The sequence below is a fragment of the Pygocentrus nattereri genome, chromosome 23 (genome assembly GCF_015220715.1).
Source record: "Pygocentrus nattereri isolate fPygNat1 chromosome 23, fPygNat1.pri, whole genome shotgun sequence".
NCBI classification, from domain to species: Eukaryota; Metazoa; Chordata; class Actinopteri; order Characiformes; family Serrasalmidae; genus Pygocentrus; species Pygocentrus nattereri.
Window position 1 is genome coordinate 25,070,303 of NC_051233.1, and position 17,612 is coordinate 25,087,914.

Here is a 17,612-nt window from a genome sequence, read left to right on the forward strand (position 1 = left end):
TCTCAGGAAATCACTGGCTTTACGCGCTGTCATAAAACAGCACCAAAGGCATTCACAGACGCAATTCCGAAAGAGAGAAGAAAAGAAAAGGAGAGAGATCACACCATTCTTTTTTAGTGTTCACTGTTGATTTAGGAAAGTTCAGACTACTAAAGAATACACACAGAATTAGCAGACAACTCCATTTTATTTCACCTTGACACTCTTACCCAACCTCATGGGTGTTGGCTGATGTGGCCTTCTGCCCTGTTAATAAATAGCAAAGCTTGAATTGGAAATTTGGGTCAAAGCACCTGACACTGCCCTAGCTTTACAACAGCTTAAGAGGGCAAATATGCTCATTTTTCACACTTTAGCTGCAAGGAAATGTGTGAGTGTGTCAAATTGTTAAACGTAAAAGTGAGGAAACATTTCTTCTGGATACTTGATAGGAACTGAACTGTGATATAGAGAACAAGACAAAAGCAATAACAGTAAAGTAGTTTGAAATGAATATTGTATTAAAAGCCTTCACTTTTCTCTGCAAAGGTTTAAAATATGTAAAAAATGGAACAAGGCAAATGAATATTTCAGATGAGGTGACAATGTGTGAATGTACTGCTCATCAATTTTTGAAAAGTTTCTGCATTAGTCGATCACTATGAGACCTAAAAACACATTTTCTCAGAGTGATTTGATTTGAAGCAGTGCACTGTAGAAAAATCTACCTACTCAGATTTTTTCACAGCGGTGGTGACAGGAACCAAAGGCCCTATACGTGTCATCATCGAGTTTTTATACGTAATGTTGATAATGAGGAAAAAAAAACGGCCACGAATATATTTTAAAATGCCTCGGGCAACAGGCAGCATATTAAATGTAATAGCTTTCTGTGAGGTGGTGTTTACAGGCATATAACTCTTCATACATCTGGGTTCCAATCACCATCGCTGTGGGCAATTCTCCAGAATAGTACATTTCACAGTAAACCTCTCTGAATGAACATCTTAACTATTTAATTATGCAGAAACTTAAAAAAAAATTCAGAAATCCCCTTTAAGTATGTCACATGTACATCCTATCTATATTCTGACTTACTCTTGTGATACTTAAAATACGTGTAATTTAATTCATTCATTCATGAGCTCAAATCTTCGGAGTGTAAAAAGCATCAAGAAGCCAAGAACCTGACTGTAAATAAAAGATCACTCTCGCTATAAACCTTATAATGGCACAAAAGCTCCCCAAACCCAGCTGAGAGCCTCAGAAGAAATAGAAAAAACAAGAGGTAGAGAAGAAACAAAGATGCATTTGGTGAATGAGGGGTGAAGGAAGACCCTAAACAGCAGCAATGGAACTGCAAGGTCAGCCAGGTGTCAAAGGTCTCCAACACTCCAACAACCGCGTCTTTGTTACTGACGCTATAACACAGCTGTGCGCAATCTAATTATGTCTCAGCTCAAATGCAAAATTAGGTTACTTCTGCAGGTTGAAGATGGAGCTTGTGCTATTTAATATCTTCACATATTTAATAGACTCGTGGGGCCTGGATAAGCTCAACAGCCTTAAGCAGAGCAGCGTTATTCTGGTGAGAAGTCAAACGTAAATGCAGAAGCATTCATTTTAGAGGAATTTTGCAGTTTTTTTTAATCTAATCTCTATCTGCTACATCTGTATGATTTCCAAGGACAATTATTTCCATGTGTTTCCGCTGAAAACCTGGCAACTCAAAACTCAATCATAATAGAAACCAATGTGCAGTTGCTGAATTATGTGGCACTTTTAAATATGTTAACTACAACCGTTACATCCTAACAACACAAGTCTTTGAAGTCAAGACCACCAAAGCAAGTCCGAGTCAAGACCAAGACCATGTAGTATTTGAGTCCAAATCAAGACTGAGACCAAATTGAGATTTTTTTCAGAACATGAAAATTAAAAAGACGTTTGTGGTTCACTGCAAATTCATTATCATTCGTTATACACGATATTTATTAAAAATAGCATTCTAGCTTAAAATATATTCTATATAACATAGGAGTCAATAATATATAGCTTAAAATCTTATTAATTATATAATTAATCATTAAAACGGAATTATTTTATATTACAATCTTAGTCTAGTTTTGCATCCTAGCTTTTGGAAGCAAAAAATGGTGAGGTTAACTGAATATAAACCAAAAAACATACACCAATTTTAAATTAAATTAAAACATTCTGACCTGCCCAGTCAGGCCATCGTAGAAAGGATCAATTAGATTCTCAACCAGCAGTGAAGAGCTTTTAACAGAGCAGGGGTCTTAAATTCAAATAGCCTGAGGGCCTCTAGCCAGGTGGAAAAAGCGCATGAGGGAAGTGTCCAAGTATGAATCTGAAATCCATATATGCACTCATTTAAGCACTTAGTCAATGCTGAATAACCAGACCTCTGTCACCACAAACCACTAGAACTACTACTGATGATAATTATTATATTATTATTTTTATTGTTGTTGTTGTATTAGTAGTATTGACAGAATATATAATAAATATTTTAGCATAATAAACAATTAAATAAACTTATATTTAACAGGAAATCGTATGAGACTCTTATTATGACAGCACTACCAAGTTCATTCTGCCTTCTCTGTGGATTCATTTGATAATTCTGCTCATTTCTTCATTTTGACACACTGAGTCCTGAATGAATCTTTGAGACCCATGATGTAGAGAAAGGACTGTTTCACTCTGATTAAAAGGCTTTGTTGATATTCAATAATGACCAGAAAAAAAAAGTTGTTTCTAAATATCTAAGACTAAATATCTAAAACAATCTAAGACAGAATATCTTAAAGTCCACTTTACTCAATGATGTTAAGACTGAGACTCTAATACTACAACACTAAACCAAAGCAGACTTTTTGCCAGTGATACACTTATAAACTTTGGTGATGAGCCCCTTGACTTGATTCTTAAAAGTGCATAATCTGATTTGATCAATTTGATTCTGCAGCCAGTAGATTTCCGGTGTGTGCATATCCAGACCAGCCATAATTACTAGCACAAGCATGTAAAACCTGAGGTTTCTCAGTGCTGCTCTTTTTTCCATCAGAGCAGTGTGACTAATGTGTGACTTATATTCATACCTATTCAGTCCTTTACCTGTTTAGAAAGGCATTTTAGGCTTTAGAAGATATCATTTTAGATAGCATTTTAAAATCACATTATTAAAAGGAGATCAAACAGCAAAAATAGAAAATTTTGTGTCAATCTTAAAGGGTTAAAGTTTTATCCAGATTTGGAACACTACAACAAGACGGAATTCAGCAACTGCCCGCTGGAGTCGACATTTTTTCCAGTTCTTTTCTAGACACATTGAAACGTGTCAATATTATAGTCAATGAAAACTGACTGCATGCTACAGATGCTTTAGATAGAGATTAGATAGATCTTCTTTAAAATACAGTGGATTTTGTTCAGTATTTCTCACGGGATCTAAATTCCACTAAAGCTCCTGTCCCAAATTAGCACATCAGACAGAAAGTTTTTGTTAGAAGTTGAATGATGGAGACCTTAATGTGTTCAGCGTAAACAAAGCTCAAGCAAGGCTGGCGCATCACAGGACAGCGCAGTCAGATCCCGAGACGGACAGGGAAGGATGAAAACACAGAAAAGAGGAAGGTGTGGGGGATATAAAACATGTCTACAGGCAATGTGACGTCTACTCTCGCTACAAGTTTACCATCATCTCCTCTAATTCTTTCTGAAGCTTCTCTGCTTTGGACTTTTCCAAACGCAGATTCCGCTCGAGCTGCCGAATACGGGCATGCTCCAGCTTGGTCTGAGTCTACGGAGAGAGAGAAATAGAGGGGAAAAATAGAAAAAAAGAGATAGAAGAGCAAGAAAAAGAAAGAGGGTGAGAAAGGGAAAAGGGGAAAAGGGGAAAAGAAAGACAGAAAACAGGAAAGAAAGAAAGGCAGACATAGAAGCAGATGCTGCTTTAACTTTATGAAAAGACTGTCGTTAAAGAAACAAGTATTCCCTTCACAGAAGTCGAAGGACAGGAAACTGCAAGACAGGAAAGTATGAAGACAAGCAATAATCCACTTAATGAGGTAGTTGGTAATAAGTGACTTTGGCCAAAAAATCTAATTTACACAAATTTCTGAAAACCAACAGCTATCTGGCATCTGAGGTTCGCTTCTTTAGTTCTGCACTGGAGGGCTAATGCAGCTAACAAGAAATGGGTCCTTATGTACACCAATTAGCATCATGTAAACGGAAGCAATTAGACCTACTCATGTGTTTTTCCCCACAGGGGTCAAAATGTACAATTTAATGAGGTTTGAGAAAAGTGTGTGGTGATTTAGGTGTGTGGATTGGACGCTACTAATAAGCATCCATTACTTGTTAGCTACATTAGCGGCATAGCACAAATAGTGCCATCATTTACCTTGAGATGCATGTCTTGACATGTCACAATCATGTCACCTATGGTACTGTGCAAAAGTCAAAGACTACCTTTCATTTACTGAACTTCCCATCAAACGGTCATTAAAGATGAGATATTCATTATTCAGCGTCAGGAAAAAAGCAGAAAACATGTATTTATGCATGCCAAGTGCACACCATTTTTTCTGCATGTAGTGTGACCACCCTTAGCCTTCATGACAGCCTTTTTACAGAATTTCAGTTTTCAGCTCTGCCAATATTTCCATGCTTCTTGAAAACGCCTCCTTCCAGGTTCAGTCTTAGTTGGTTGCATTTACAGATTCTCATGATCTAAACAAGTCGAGTTTCAATTTTAGACTAAACCTTACTCAAACTCTCAGATGTCTAGTTTTGCTTAGTGCTTGTCTTTTTTTATTGATTTTCTTTTCTCAGAAACATCTTCCTGATAGCTACCATCCTTTCAGACCCACAGCGCTGAGCTGTCCTCCCAAAGTGGAAGGATGGACAGAAACACCCTTGGTTTGATGTAAGAGTGGAGCTAGATTTTCTCCTCTCTCCCAAACTACTGTTAATCAGATAGTGACTGGTTTGGCAGTCTACCTTGTTTTGCATGGTTGTTAAGGGTTCCAATTTCTGTATTTTTTAAACAAATTTAAATGATTGAATTTTCTATTTTCTATTTTCTGCCACTTCTATTTTGTTTCAGTTCAGTCTGAGCTTTCAGGGTTTTTGTCTCTGTCTCTGATCTCATGTTAGTGCATTCTATTTATTGTATTTGTTGCTTTACATTATGTTTTGTTCTTGTTATTTTATTGACTTTTGCATTTATTGCTTAGTTTTGTCAACTTCCTTGTTTTTAAATGTGCTCTAGAAATAAAACTGACATTGACATTGACATAGTTTCTTATTTTCCTTTGACTTTCCTTTCTTTATGCAAGTGGATTGTCTCATATCTAATCTCTACCTTTAACAATTTCCATAGCTATTGACAGTAAAATGCATAAAAAAGTTGTCAAATTAAATATTGATATATTTGATATTATAATTATTATTGGAGGCTGTTGTATCACTTTCTGTTAAACATATGTTCCCTGCTTCTTTCAGCTGCTGAAAACAAATAACCTGTACTTAATGGCTGTTTTGACTGTAAACTGAATAAATGAAAGGCTGGCCTTTGGCTTTTTTACAACACTGTATATATGACATATTGGGTTATTTGTGTAAATATGATTTTTTGCCGAACTATATACTTCTAATGATTGTCTCTTTTGTTCTCCGTTTTGCCATCTTGGTCCATTCTCCGCAATCACAGCCCTCATGGGGAAAAATAACACTGTATCTGTTTTCTGCTGGTGTATGTTCTTCAGCAGTTATTTAAAACAGACATATGATATTAGTACAGTAGTAAATTTAGTATAATTTAGTATGGTGTAAGGTGTTTCCATAGCATCCTCCAGTGTGTGGTAGTGAATAAGGCCCTGTGAGCTTTTCTTATTTTTCCTGCAGTTAAATACCTCCAGGTCTCCTTTGGTGATGGACTCCTCCTCCACTCTGAACTGAAGGTCCTCCACTTTCCTGCCATAGCACATAACAACCACTAGGTGTCAGAAAAACCATCTCAATCTGAGAACAAAGCACTTAGCAAAAACAAAATCTCACAGTACCAGCCTATAATGCTCCAGCAGAGTTCAGAGGAGAAATCTGTACCTTTTCTCTTCCTCAAGTTGATTGGCCAGCTCTACTTTGTCTCTCTGTGCGTTAGCCAGTAATGTCCGAACTTGCTGCAGGTTGCTCTCCGCCTCTGTTGCATACTAAACAAGGTACAGAAAAGAGTATGTATCAAGAATCCTTTCACTGTTGTTTAGTTTTGTAATAAAGTCAATACTGTATTATGGTCTAGTAGTTTTAACATTGTTTACGTATGCAGGTAAATGAAGAAATGTCTATGTGAAGACTTAAACACTCTTAGTGGACCCTAGTTCATGTCAATGATTTCTGTTGATTTTACAGACGTATATCGATTCTCAGATGCATCGCGATACGGATGTGTACGATTCTGAATCGATTCACAAATGTGAAAAATCGATTTTCTAAATATTTCATTTATAATCTAATGTTGAGGGAATGCATAAGGCGGAACTTGGAAGTGCAGGAGTGCAGAGCCCGGACAGTCTGAGGCGGCACATAACAAAAACACAACTGGTTGAGCGAAAACATTAAACCGGCACCCTCTGCATTAAAGCCAGGTTAGGTCAGGAGTCACAACCCAAACGTTAAAAAGAGCCACTTTGTCCTTTCAGCAAAAATCAGATTACCTTGGCAGCCACAACATTTAATGTCCAATATGTCTCAGTTTGTGCGAATGTCCTAGTAGAAGTTAGGTTAAAAATATAAACAAAAACGCAGACTTCCTTTGCTCTGCTTTAAGCTTCAGCTATATCCGCTTTCCCCCCATCTCCGCTAGAAAACCTTTCCTGTAAAGTAGATCAGTTTGAAAATGTCTGTCAACGCTCAGCTGTTTTGCGAGGCTGAAGTCGCTTCTTATTCTCCAGCTTCTTGTTCGAAATTTCCAGTTCTGATTCTGAGGCGCCAAATATAAATGCGGCACCATTTAAGGTGGAACGGGAAAACTCTCATTGCAGATTTAACTTGCCAGTAAACCAACTGTGCTGCTGATAAATGCGAGTAACACAACATTGGTATGTGACCAGCAGTCTGCATGCCAGTTCTCATTCATTGCGAAACAGGGCTTTCGCGGTATGTTGCACACATCTCATTTCAAAGATATTTTACAGACACAGCGATCCCCCCAGTCTCTATAACGAGACCAAATCCGAAGTTATAAAATCACTAAAAAAACGGGCAGGACGGCTGTAAAATGCTGCGTGGACATCAATCGCCACAGGATCTTATTTCACCGTAACTGTGCGTTTTATCGCAGATGAGTGGCAGCAGTGTCTCATGTGCTCCAAGCAATAGCAGTGAATACTTTCTAGTTCACTTGCCACATCACTTCCATTTGATTTATTAATAAAAGTTGTTGGAAGTAAAATTCATTAAGGATCATTACAAATACTTTGCTTTAAAACTATCAAGTCCAGACACAGTGAGAAAATAGAAATCCTGTATAGAAAAAAAAAAGATGCATCGAGATCGATATTAATTTTATAATCGCTTCGCAGCCCTCTAAATAGTAATCGAATCGAATTGTGAGGTGCCTAGAGATTCCCACCCCTACTCTGTAGTATTTCTGCGTGCGAACATGCAAAAATTAGACACATCTGATGTTCGACACAACCCCTGTTGTCTAAACTACCAGCAGTGTTCAGCTACTTAGTGAAGTTTTGTTCATTTTTATAGTTTTTATTAAGTCATACTGTGTCCTAAACTACATTGACAAGTCTGCACAACCTTAAACACGCAGTCGGTTGACAGAAGTTTTGGGGATATATTTACAGAAAATATATTACTATTATTATAATATCACTATTATAATTACTATTATTATTATTATTACTACTATTACTATTTCTATTGCGTTAACTAAAGAAGTAAAATTTGGACACTAAACACGTTGATCAGTTATATCCAGGAGTGAATAATGGTGTAAATATACACTGCTCAAAAAAATAAAGGGAACACTTAAACAACACAATATAACTCCAAGTAAATCAAACTTCTGTGAAATCAAACTGTCCACTTGGGAAGCAACACTGGTTGACAATCAATTTCACAGCTGTTGTGCAAATGGAACAGACAACAGGTGGAAATTATTGGCAATTTGCAAGACACACTCAGTAAAGGAGTGATTCTGCAGGTGGGGACCACAGACCACTTCTCAGTACCTTTCTGCTTTCTGGCTGATGTTTTGGTCACTTTTGAATGTTGGTGGTACTTTCACACTCGTGGTAGCAGGAGACGGACTCTACAACCCACAGAAGTGGCTCAGGTAGTGCAGCTCATCCAGGATGGCACATCAATGCGAGCTGTGGCAAGAAGGTTTGCTGTGTCTGTCAGCGTAGTGTCCAGAGGCTGGAGGCACTACCAGGAGACAGGCCAGTACACCAGGAGACGTGGAGGAGGCCGTAGGAGGGCAACAACCCAGCAGCAGGACCGCTACCTCCGCCATTGTGCAAGGAGGAACAGGAGGAGCACTGCCAGAGCCCTGCAAAATGACCTCCAGCAGGCCACAAATGTGCATGTGTCTGCAGAAACGGTTAGAAACCGACTCCATGAGGATGATATGAGGGCCCAGTGTCCACAGATGGGGGTTGTGCTCACAGCCCAACACCGTGCAGGACGCTTGCCATTTGCCAGAGAACACCAAGATTGGCAAATTCGCCACTGGTGCCCTGTGTTCTTCACAGATGAAAGCAGGTTCACACTGAGCACATGTGACAGACATGACAGAGTCTGGAGACGCCGTGGAGAGCGATCTGCTGCCTGCAACATCCTTCAGCATGACCGGTTTGGCAGTGGGTCAGTAATGATGTGGGGTGGCATTTCTTTGGAGGGCCGAACAGCCCACCTTGTGCTTGCCAGAGGTAGCCTGACTGCCATTAGGTACCGAGATGAGCTCCTCAGACCCCTTGTGAGACCATATGCTGGTGCGGTTGGCCCTGGGTTCCTCCTAATGCAGGACGATGCTAGACCTCATGTGGCTGGAGTGTGTCAGCAGTTCCTGCAAGATGAAGGCATTGAAGCTATGGACTGGCCCGCCCGTTCCCCAGACCTGAATCCGATTGAGCACATCTGGGACATCATGTCTCGCTCCATCCACCAACGTCACGTTGCACCACAGACTGTCCAGGAGTTGGCGGATGCTTTAGTCCAGGTCTGGGAGGAGATCCCTCAGGAGACCATCTGCCACCTCATCAGCAGCATGCCCAGGCGTTGTACGGAGGTCATACAGGTACGTGGAGGCCACACACAATACTGAGCCTCATTTTGACTTGTTTTAAGGACATTACATCAAAGGTGGATCAGCCTGTCGTGTGTTTTTCCACTTTAATTTTGTGTGTGACTCCAAATCCAGGCCTCCACTGGTTAATAAATTTGATTTCCATTGATGATTTTTGTGTGATTTTGTTGTCAGCACATTCAACTTCGTACAGAACAAATTATTCAATGAGAATATTTCATTCATTCAGATTTAGGATGTGTTATTTGAGTGTTCCCTTTTATTGTATAATAAAATATGCAATTACTACAACCATAAATACTGACCATCTGCTAAATACAGTGATATGATGATGAAATTTCAACAATTCCTAGGTCTTTGAAACAAATTTCAAGCATTTCTTTCATATTATGAAAACCTACAATAATATGTGTCCACATGTTTGACTTGTACTGTATAAATCCTAATATAAAAGCAAAGCCGTAACAAAACTAGCAGTGAAATAAATTCAGCTCTAATCTATTAATATGCTAGCCCTGCAGCTAAGCTCGTATTTAGAAATGACTTGCACCATTGTTGAAAAGCCTCATGTGCTGTGACATAGCCTGCTATGATGTAACATAGCAATGCCAAGCGCTGGTATGCAGGACAGAGTCTCCTCTGTGAGTGCTTGTGACGGACCTGCAGGTGCTGAGCTTTCAACGTGTTCAGCTCTTTCTCCACCTCACAGATGTGGCTGGTTGCCTTGGCGACCTCAGCACGCTCCAGGTCACGCTCGGCCAGGAGCTGCTCGATGTGCTGCTGTTTCTCCTTCAGAGCCTCCTGCAGGGCCGTCGTCCCAGAGATCTTCCGAGCGTACCGTGACGACGTCTCTGTCAGCTGCATCCAACAAAGCACATCGTGATGAAAAGCTCACTAGCCTGAAGTCCTAGTCCAGATTTTGGGTAAAATTATTATAAATGTATGTATAGTATATAAAAATGTCCTGATCTGATCCTTAGATATTTTAGTGGATCAGGTTATGACCATATTAAGCCTGATTCAATTCAGTCCTGCATTCAGTCCGCCCCCACCCCACTGTTTATGCCACTGCTGCAGAGGTGTTATAAATGACCCAGGAGGTGCGGCAGTGAAGTGCAATACCAGAAGTTAATAAATCAGTTCACATGTCTCCTCTGGAGGTATTTCAAAGAGAAAAGTGAACATTTTTAAAACCTAAAGTGCCACTGTGTTTGAAGTAGCCAGCTTACTTCAAAACATGGGCACATAAATGTTTTGCTTTCAGTTTATTTTCTGCTGCTTGCTGTGAGCAGCATACAACCAGAAGCATGTATGAAATTAACTCCTGAAATGTTTTTCACTAGAGGTACTGTAGAAATGCTTCTGTTTTACCATCAGTGTTAGCATTACAAGCGCATTCAAAACCAAAAGTAGCAGGCGTCTTAGTATGACTAATAAGAAATATCGGGTTTGAAAATTGTAGCATATTCACAGTACTACAATATGATTATTTCAAATGAGTAGTCCAAAACATAAGATATCAGTTCACAATATAGTATAGCAGTGGGAGATATGGCCAAAAACTGGCATTAGGTACAGTTTTGGAGGTTTATAGGGGCTTATTATTCTGGGATGTTCTTTCTTTTAATAATAATATTTTTATTGTGTAAAATAGTAAAAAAAAAAAGTCTGAACAATATATTGATAAAGCTATTTCAGTGTTGCTCTCTGGCAAAAATTTGTGATTAATTTTGCATCATGTCAATTCAAGTCATTCAAAGCTAAAGCTGGCTTTTTATTTGCCAGCTTTTTGTTAGAATATTCGCTGCATCAGATGCAACTGACTAGACTGCTGCAAGGGACTGCAACTGACCAAACAAGCTATCATTAGTGTGGTTTGCAATTTTTGTACATTTATTATCAGCACTTATTTGCAGCATACTGGTTTGAACCGGTACTGCAGCACGGTAACTGGTAGTGAAATCATCTGGAAAGTTCAACAAATTGAATCACAAGCCAATATTAACGTTTTTAAATCTATAAAATACAAACAAGGGATGAATATCAGTAGTAAAGTACTTGTATTAAATCAGACACAGAAACAAAACTGTATCAGGACATTCCTAAATAAAACAATATATAAGCTCTCTCTCCTTCGCTCACCAGGCCAGTGCGGCTGGGTCTGCCCCCAACACTGGAGGCTACAGAGCTGACGGAGCTGATAGAAGAGCTGCTGGGACTGTGGGCCAGTGAGGATACGCCCATGGCCATGCGCTTGCTCTTCTTGGCCTTGGCTGGGCTGGTGGATGGGAAGCCAATGCGGATCACTTTGTGAATGGGAGCAAAAAGGCCAAACTTGGGTGGGCACTGGAAGTACCTGAGAAGAGACAGAACCCATATCATATATAAGTAAGGACTGCAGCAGTATCTACTGGTATCTAATATAGGCATTCCTGTCCATATGTCCATATAGTGCTACATACACTTAGCTCTGTTTTTTTGGGCGGACATCCAATATCATTCAAAAATTTGAAATCACTGTTTTCAATAATATAAAACTAATTCTGCGGCAGATTACAGGTATGAAATGATTCTATTATGATGTTACTACTCAACAACTTCACAGATTTTAACTCGAACTTGAATTTGTAGGAAGCTATAAAAAAACTTACAGAATTTAGAAAAGAATGTCTCTTATTTCAAAAGTAATGATAAATCTCTGAGGCAGACAATGTATCAAGAAATTACTGGGAACAGATAATTACAGTATATTATTTATTATCCTCCAACTTCTTGGAGTTGAAATATCGAAACATCTTAAAATGCATTCTGCTGTCTAGCTTGTTGTATCCACACTGTATATGTTTTTACTGAATAAAATAATAGTAGATACTAATAAAACAAGTGAATTGTTTTTCAAATAATAGTGTATTTATGATTTATTGTATTATATTTCTTCTATTAAGATAAATGGCAAATTGAATGAGCTCATTTTTAATTAAGAACCAGAAACACAGAACAAATGATTCAATTACTTATCAGGTTTCTTATAAGACTATCGCTCACCTTTTTTCATGCACAGTTTGCATTGGTCATCTCCTAGCTCTTCATAAGTGGTCAGCTTTTGGTTAGATGGTTTTAGTTGGTGGACTACTCTAAACTCCAGCAACACTATTGTATCTGATACACTCTTACTAGCACCAAACACTACCATGTCAATGTTGTGCTGAGAATGATCCACCACCCAAATAATATCTGGTCAGTGGCGTTCCTACGGTAAAAGGCAAATCTCAGGATATTACTAAAAAAGAGTCTTTAACAGTAATTGAATATGTTCTTTATGAAGCTGTCATTGAAACGTACAGGGATTCTCCTTTCAAATGATTCTGTAATACACATAAGGTTTCCTTTAAGTCTAAGAACAAATTGCATGAACTAATTTGTACATCAACTCAATCAGGAGTGTTATTTAATTAATGAGTTTCCTCCGCAGGGTGGCTGGACTCTCCCTTAGAGATAGGGTGAGAAGTTCGGTCATCCGGGAGGGACTCGGAGTAGAGCCGCTGCTTCTTCACATTGAGAGGAGCCAGTTGAGGTGGTTCGGGCATCTTGTTAGGATGCCTCCTGGACGCCTCCCTTGGGAGGTGTCACAGGCAAGTCCACCGGGGAGGAGACCCCAGGGAAGACCCAGGACACGCTGGCGTGACTATATCGCCCAGCTGGCCTGGGAGCGCCTCGGAATCCCTCCCAGGGAGCTAGTGGAAGTGGCTGGGGAAAGGGAGGTCTGGGCTTCATTGCTCAGGATGCTGCCCCCGCGACCCGAACCCCGGAGAAGCGGAAGATGATGGATGGATGGATGGATGGAACTCAATCAGGAGATACAGAAGCAGAAGAAAGGTCTTTCAATTATTGATCAGCCTTCAGAGTCATGGAGAGATGACTCAGGACATAGAGCATAATTCCTTTTCAGTTTGAACAGGGATTTAGATCCATCCTGCTTACATAATACAAAAGAATGACACTGTGCATTGGGACACGTTTCACCAAAGCGTGGGGATATACAGTTTGTCCATTATTCCTATTTGAACATCTGGATTTGAATGGCATCTAGAGCTAACTTGAACAGATTATCTGAATCTGATCACTGGTTGATTTTACATATTGCCAATATATAGAGCAATAACTTCTGCCCCACACAAATTTAATAGCTTCATTTATTGGCTTGAAAAAATGCTTTTCCATATTTATATGGAAGGTATTAGTAGGTATGTAGGTATTAATCTTTTTATATAGTCTTATTGTTTAGTAACAACTATATATTTTTGAGCAACTGGGGACCCAGAGAGTGGCTATTAGGGTGTATGGGTTAAGTTGAGATCAGCGCATAGCATATTTTACATTCTATTTAAAATTGTATTTTAACTAGTACAGTCGACAGTGACAGCTCTAAACCCCACCCTTCCAGATGGCTGGGGTGGTTAGTGACAGACCTGGTTCCAGCCACAGCTCCATCGTTCTTCCCTAGCGGCTCGTCCAGCTCCACTCCACACCACTCGCCCTTGGCAAAGTCAGTCTCTCCCACATAGCGCACCACACCTGTCTTAGTGCCACCCACCTGAGTCGGGAATAAAGCAGGATGGGAGGTCAGGGACTGTCTGAGGCACAGTGGTAAAGACAAGCAATGCAGGAAAAACTGTCTGGACTCTCCAGCAAGTAGCAAAATAAGGAGAATATCAGGTACAAAACAATGAAAAAAATCCACAACTCCACTTTTATATGCTCATGTCAGTATGTATAGATGTGGTATGCGTATAATACTATATACTATATATATATAATACTATATATACTATATATTTAGTATATATACTACTAATATCTATTATATTTTACTACAAGAGTGGGCAGTTAAATAGAACAGCAGTGCTGTATTCAAAAAAGATATGTAAACTATGAATCTTCAGATTTTTAATTCAACATTTGCAAAATAAGCTAAATTAATATAAATCTTTTGTCTTTTTTATAATATTTTTCAGTGTCCTACAAGTGCTAATCATACCCATCATACACTCAAGAAAGCATATGAGTTTTTCCCACACAGAGGTTATATTTTGACCGTGTCACCGGGTATACGGAGGCCCGCCCAAGTATATTTAAAAAAGCTTCATTTATACTCTTTCATTTTATGAATTCCATCCAGTCTGCAGTATCTTCTACCAGCAAAACACACCACCAACACCAGTATCAGTAATATCAGTAATGTTGGCACCAGAAGACGCCTTTGGTACACTACTCTGGACAGTACTCACAGAAGAACTACGGAGAAATCAACCTGAAATCCCCACAAACTAACAAAAGCAATAGCAAAGTGGAAAGCTACATTTCTCCGAAAGAAGTAATGAAGCAGAACGAGAGAAAGAGGGGCTACAATCGTGAAGGAGACACCCCCCAGGCTCCACCTCAACACTGAAATATTTTTCTGTGGCAAATATTGCATTTTGTGACAAAATTTATCACAAAAATGATAACATTTTATCATATTGGCCACATTTATCTTACTGATGTTATATCCATAGTTTACTAAGCCAGACCGTAAAAATGCTTAATAGGCAGCTGTTAATATTACATAATACAGAGCATCATTGTTAACATACAATGTTAATAATATGTATATGTTTATGTCTTATTATCTGCATTTTACTTCAAATTGACTTAAAACTATAAGGATTTGCAAACAAGACACTGGGCCTCATTCACCAACAATTCTTAAGAGAATTTTCTTTTTAAAATCCACTAACACAGTTTTGATTAAGATTCTGACATTAACCAATGTTTTCTTATGTGGGATGTGTTCTTAGGTAAGAACAGAACCTACACCCACTCAGGCACAAAAGTGAGAACCATTCTGCGCTTTAAGAACACGTCATGAATCTGACATAGACTGTTTCTCAGGACCTCTTTCTCAAGAACACATTTGAGAAAAAATCGTAGGAAGATATTAGAGAATAAAGCCTATTACTCTTTCTATTATTCTCTTATTAATATTTTCTTTGTGTATTCAGTTGTAAAGACACAAATAAGAAAAAGATCACATTCTACTCCGCTTCATGCAGTAAGTCAAGGACATGAAGACAGAAGTGGACGAAAGTTCACTATGAGTAATGGTGCACAGACAGGCTAGCAGCAGCCCCTCTCCTGAGAGAAAACGCAAGCATGTGTCAAACTCAGGCATGGAATTCAAAATGGCATCAGTGTGTCTGAGGAAAGCCTGTGAGTTGGCACAGCCTGGCTGCTGAGGCCTAATTGGGCATGACTAGAGCGTCCGATCTGCCCTATATCCATCCACCACTCGCTGAGGAAAACAGGTCACACACACTAGTCACATCCCACGCTCTCAGTGCAGTCTTGGATGTGCTCACACACATACACACACATAGACAAAGGCCACCTTGAAGCAGTTCAACAGCTCTGGTTCCAAGCAGATCACATGAATGGCTTCACTGCTAAATTATGCATCACATCAAATCCAGGAACGTACACTGGATAACCGTTCAAAACTTAGTGAGTGTGGAGTAAAAAGCTGCAATCTGAGAGCGATGGTGACCTCTTTGGCTGTCAGCCGTGTTTACGCTTACTTGCGAATTCAATAAACACAAGCATTGCACTATCATCTTTCATTCTTTTCTGTGCATTTAACTGCATATGCAAACAAATTAGGCTATTTTACAATACAAAAATGCAGGTTTCCCAACAGGGTAGCCTACCGAGGGGTATGTGCAGGGGTTACAACCAATGAATTACTTTACATCTTCATCAGAAGCCTCACTTCAGCAGCAGCTACCTGATCAAATACTGTGAAACGAGTCAAACCCGAGAGCGAAGGCTGGCACATACGAGTCTAAGCAGGGATGAAAACCTACTCCAACTTGGAGGGATGAACTCTGAGTACTATGACTACTAGTAAGGGATTTTTTGCATTAGCTGTTGTAAGCACCCCAATTTGACTGAGAAGCCAGTTACATTAGTTGGAAACGTAAGCATGAAACCCCACAGCTAGCTCACACAATTTGTTGTAAATGTTCATATATATATATATATATATATATATATATATATATATATTATGTATCGTAATTATATATATGTTGTTGGAAGAAAACCTCATATCTCCAAAATGGTAACTTTACAGGAGAAGGAAAAAACCTACTTTACTTTTAATGCAAGTCAATGGAACCAGGATTTTTTCAAAGTCATTTTGGGTCATTTCTTTTAGTCCATACATCATGAAGTTTACATACTACGTAAAGGGTAACAGGCATTTTCAAATTATGTCAAAAACTGAAAAACGTAAAAAATGGAGATGCAAGGTTTTGTTCCGACAGCAGCCATGCATAGGGATTTAAGAATGAGGACTTGCTAGCTAGGGTCTTCAATTTGATGTGTTTTATTTAACTTTAGTAATAACCTTTTGTTAACGTTACATTATTTCCCTCAGAATATTGTATGAACTAGAGGAGACAGAGAAGACTTGTGTGGTAAGTAAGAGAGAGTGAGAGATCATAATAATAATGGGCCTCATTCACTAATATCTTTCTACATTTGTTCTTAAATATGTTCATTAAAGGTCTTTTAAGAAAAAGTCTGTCAGATTTGTGATGCGTTATTAAACCACAGGACTGTTCACGCTTTTGTGCTCTTGAGTGTGTGTAGATTCTGTTCTTACCTAAGAACAAGTCCCACATAAGAAAACACTGATGAGTGTCAGAATCTCAGTGAAAACTGTGTGTTAAGAAGAAATTTCTTCTTAAGAACGGTTGATGAATGAGGCCCAATAATAATGACAGAGGCACAGTGAGAAAATGGCTGTAGAATCAGCTGAATAACACCTTTTAAATCAAGCAGACTAATCTCTCTCTCTCTCTCTCTCTCTCTCTCTCTCTCTCTCCATTTTTTTTTTTTGGAAGATCAAGGCGAGGAAGGCTACAGGGCCGGATGGCTTCAGTGCGAGGCTCCTCAAGTCCTGCGCAGATCAGCTGTGTGGGATAGTGGAGCACATTTTCAACACAAGCCTGAAGCTGGGGAGAGTACCACAACTGTGGAAAACATCTTGTGTGGGGCCATTGCCAAAAACACAGCACCCAAAGGACCTCAGCAGCTACAGGCCGGTGGCACTGACGTCACACCTGATGAAGACACGGGAGAGGCTGGTCCTTAGACAACTCCGCCCTATGGTGAGCTCATCTATGGACCCACTTCAGTTTGCCTACCAACCTGGCATCGGGGTGGATGACGCCATCATCTA

The 17,612-nt window shown here is 39.3% G+C and overlaps 1 protein-coding gene across 3 annotated transcripts in view; it reads right to left on the reverse strand.

The window, feature by feature from the left end:
- Positions 1-17,612, reverse strand: part of clip2 (CAP-GLY domain containing linker protein 2) — a 52,892-nt gene that overhangs the window by 8,963 nt on the left and 26,317 nt on the right. The window contains exons 4-9 of one of the 3 annotated variants that reach the window (XM_017699530.2): positions 13,801-13,925; positions 11,474-11,687; positions 9,992-10,189; positions 6,118-6,221; positions 5,925-5,985; positions 196-246 (exon numbers count right to left, since the gene is read on the reverse strand). In XM_017699530.2, the coding sequence (XP_017555019.1) occupies positions 196-246; positions 5,925-5,985; positions 6,118-6,221; positions 9,992-10,189; positions 11,474-11,687; positions 13,801-13,925 (753 nt within the window). Of the gene's footprint in view, positions 1-195; positions 247-3,700; positions 3,806-5,924; positions 5,986-6,117; positions 6,222-9,991; positions 10,190-11,473; positions 11,688-13,800; positions 13,926-17,612 lie in introns of all 3 variants that reach the window. The other 2 variants (XM_017699524.2, XM_017699536.2) reach the window with 2 other exon arrangements.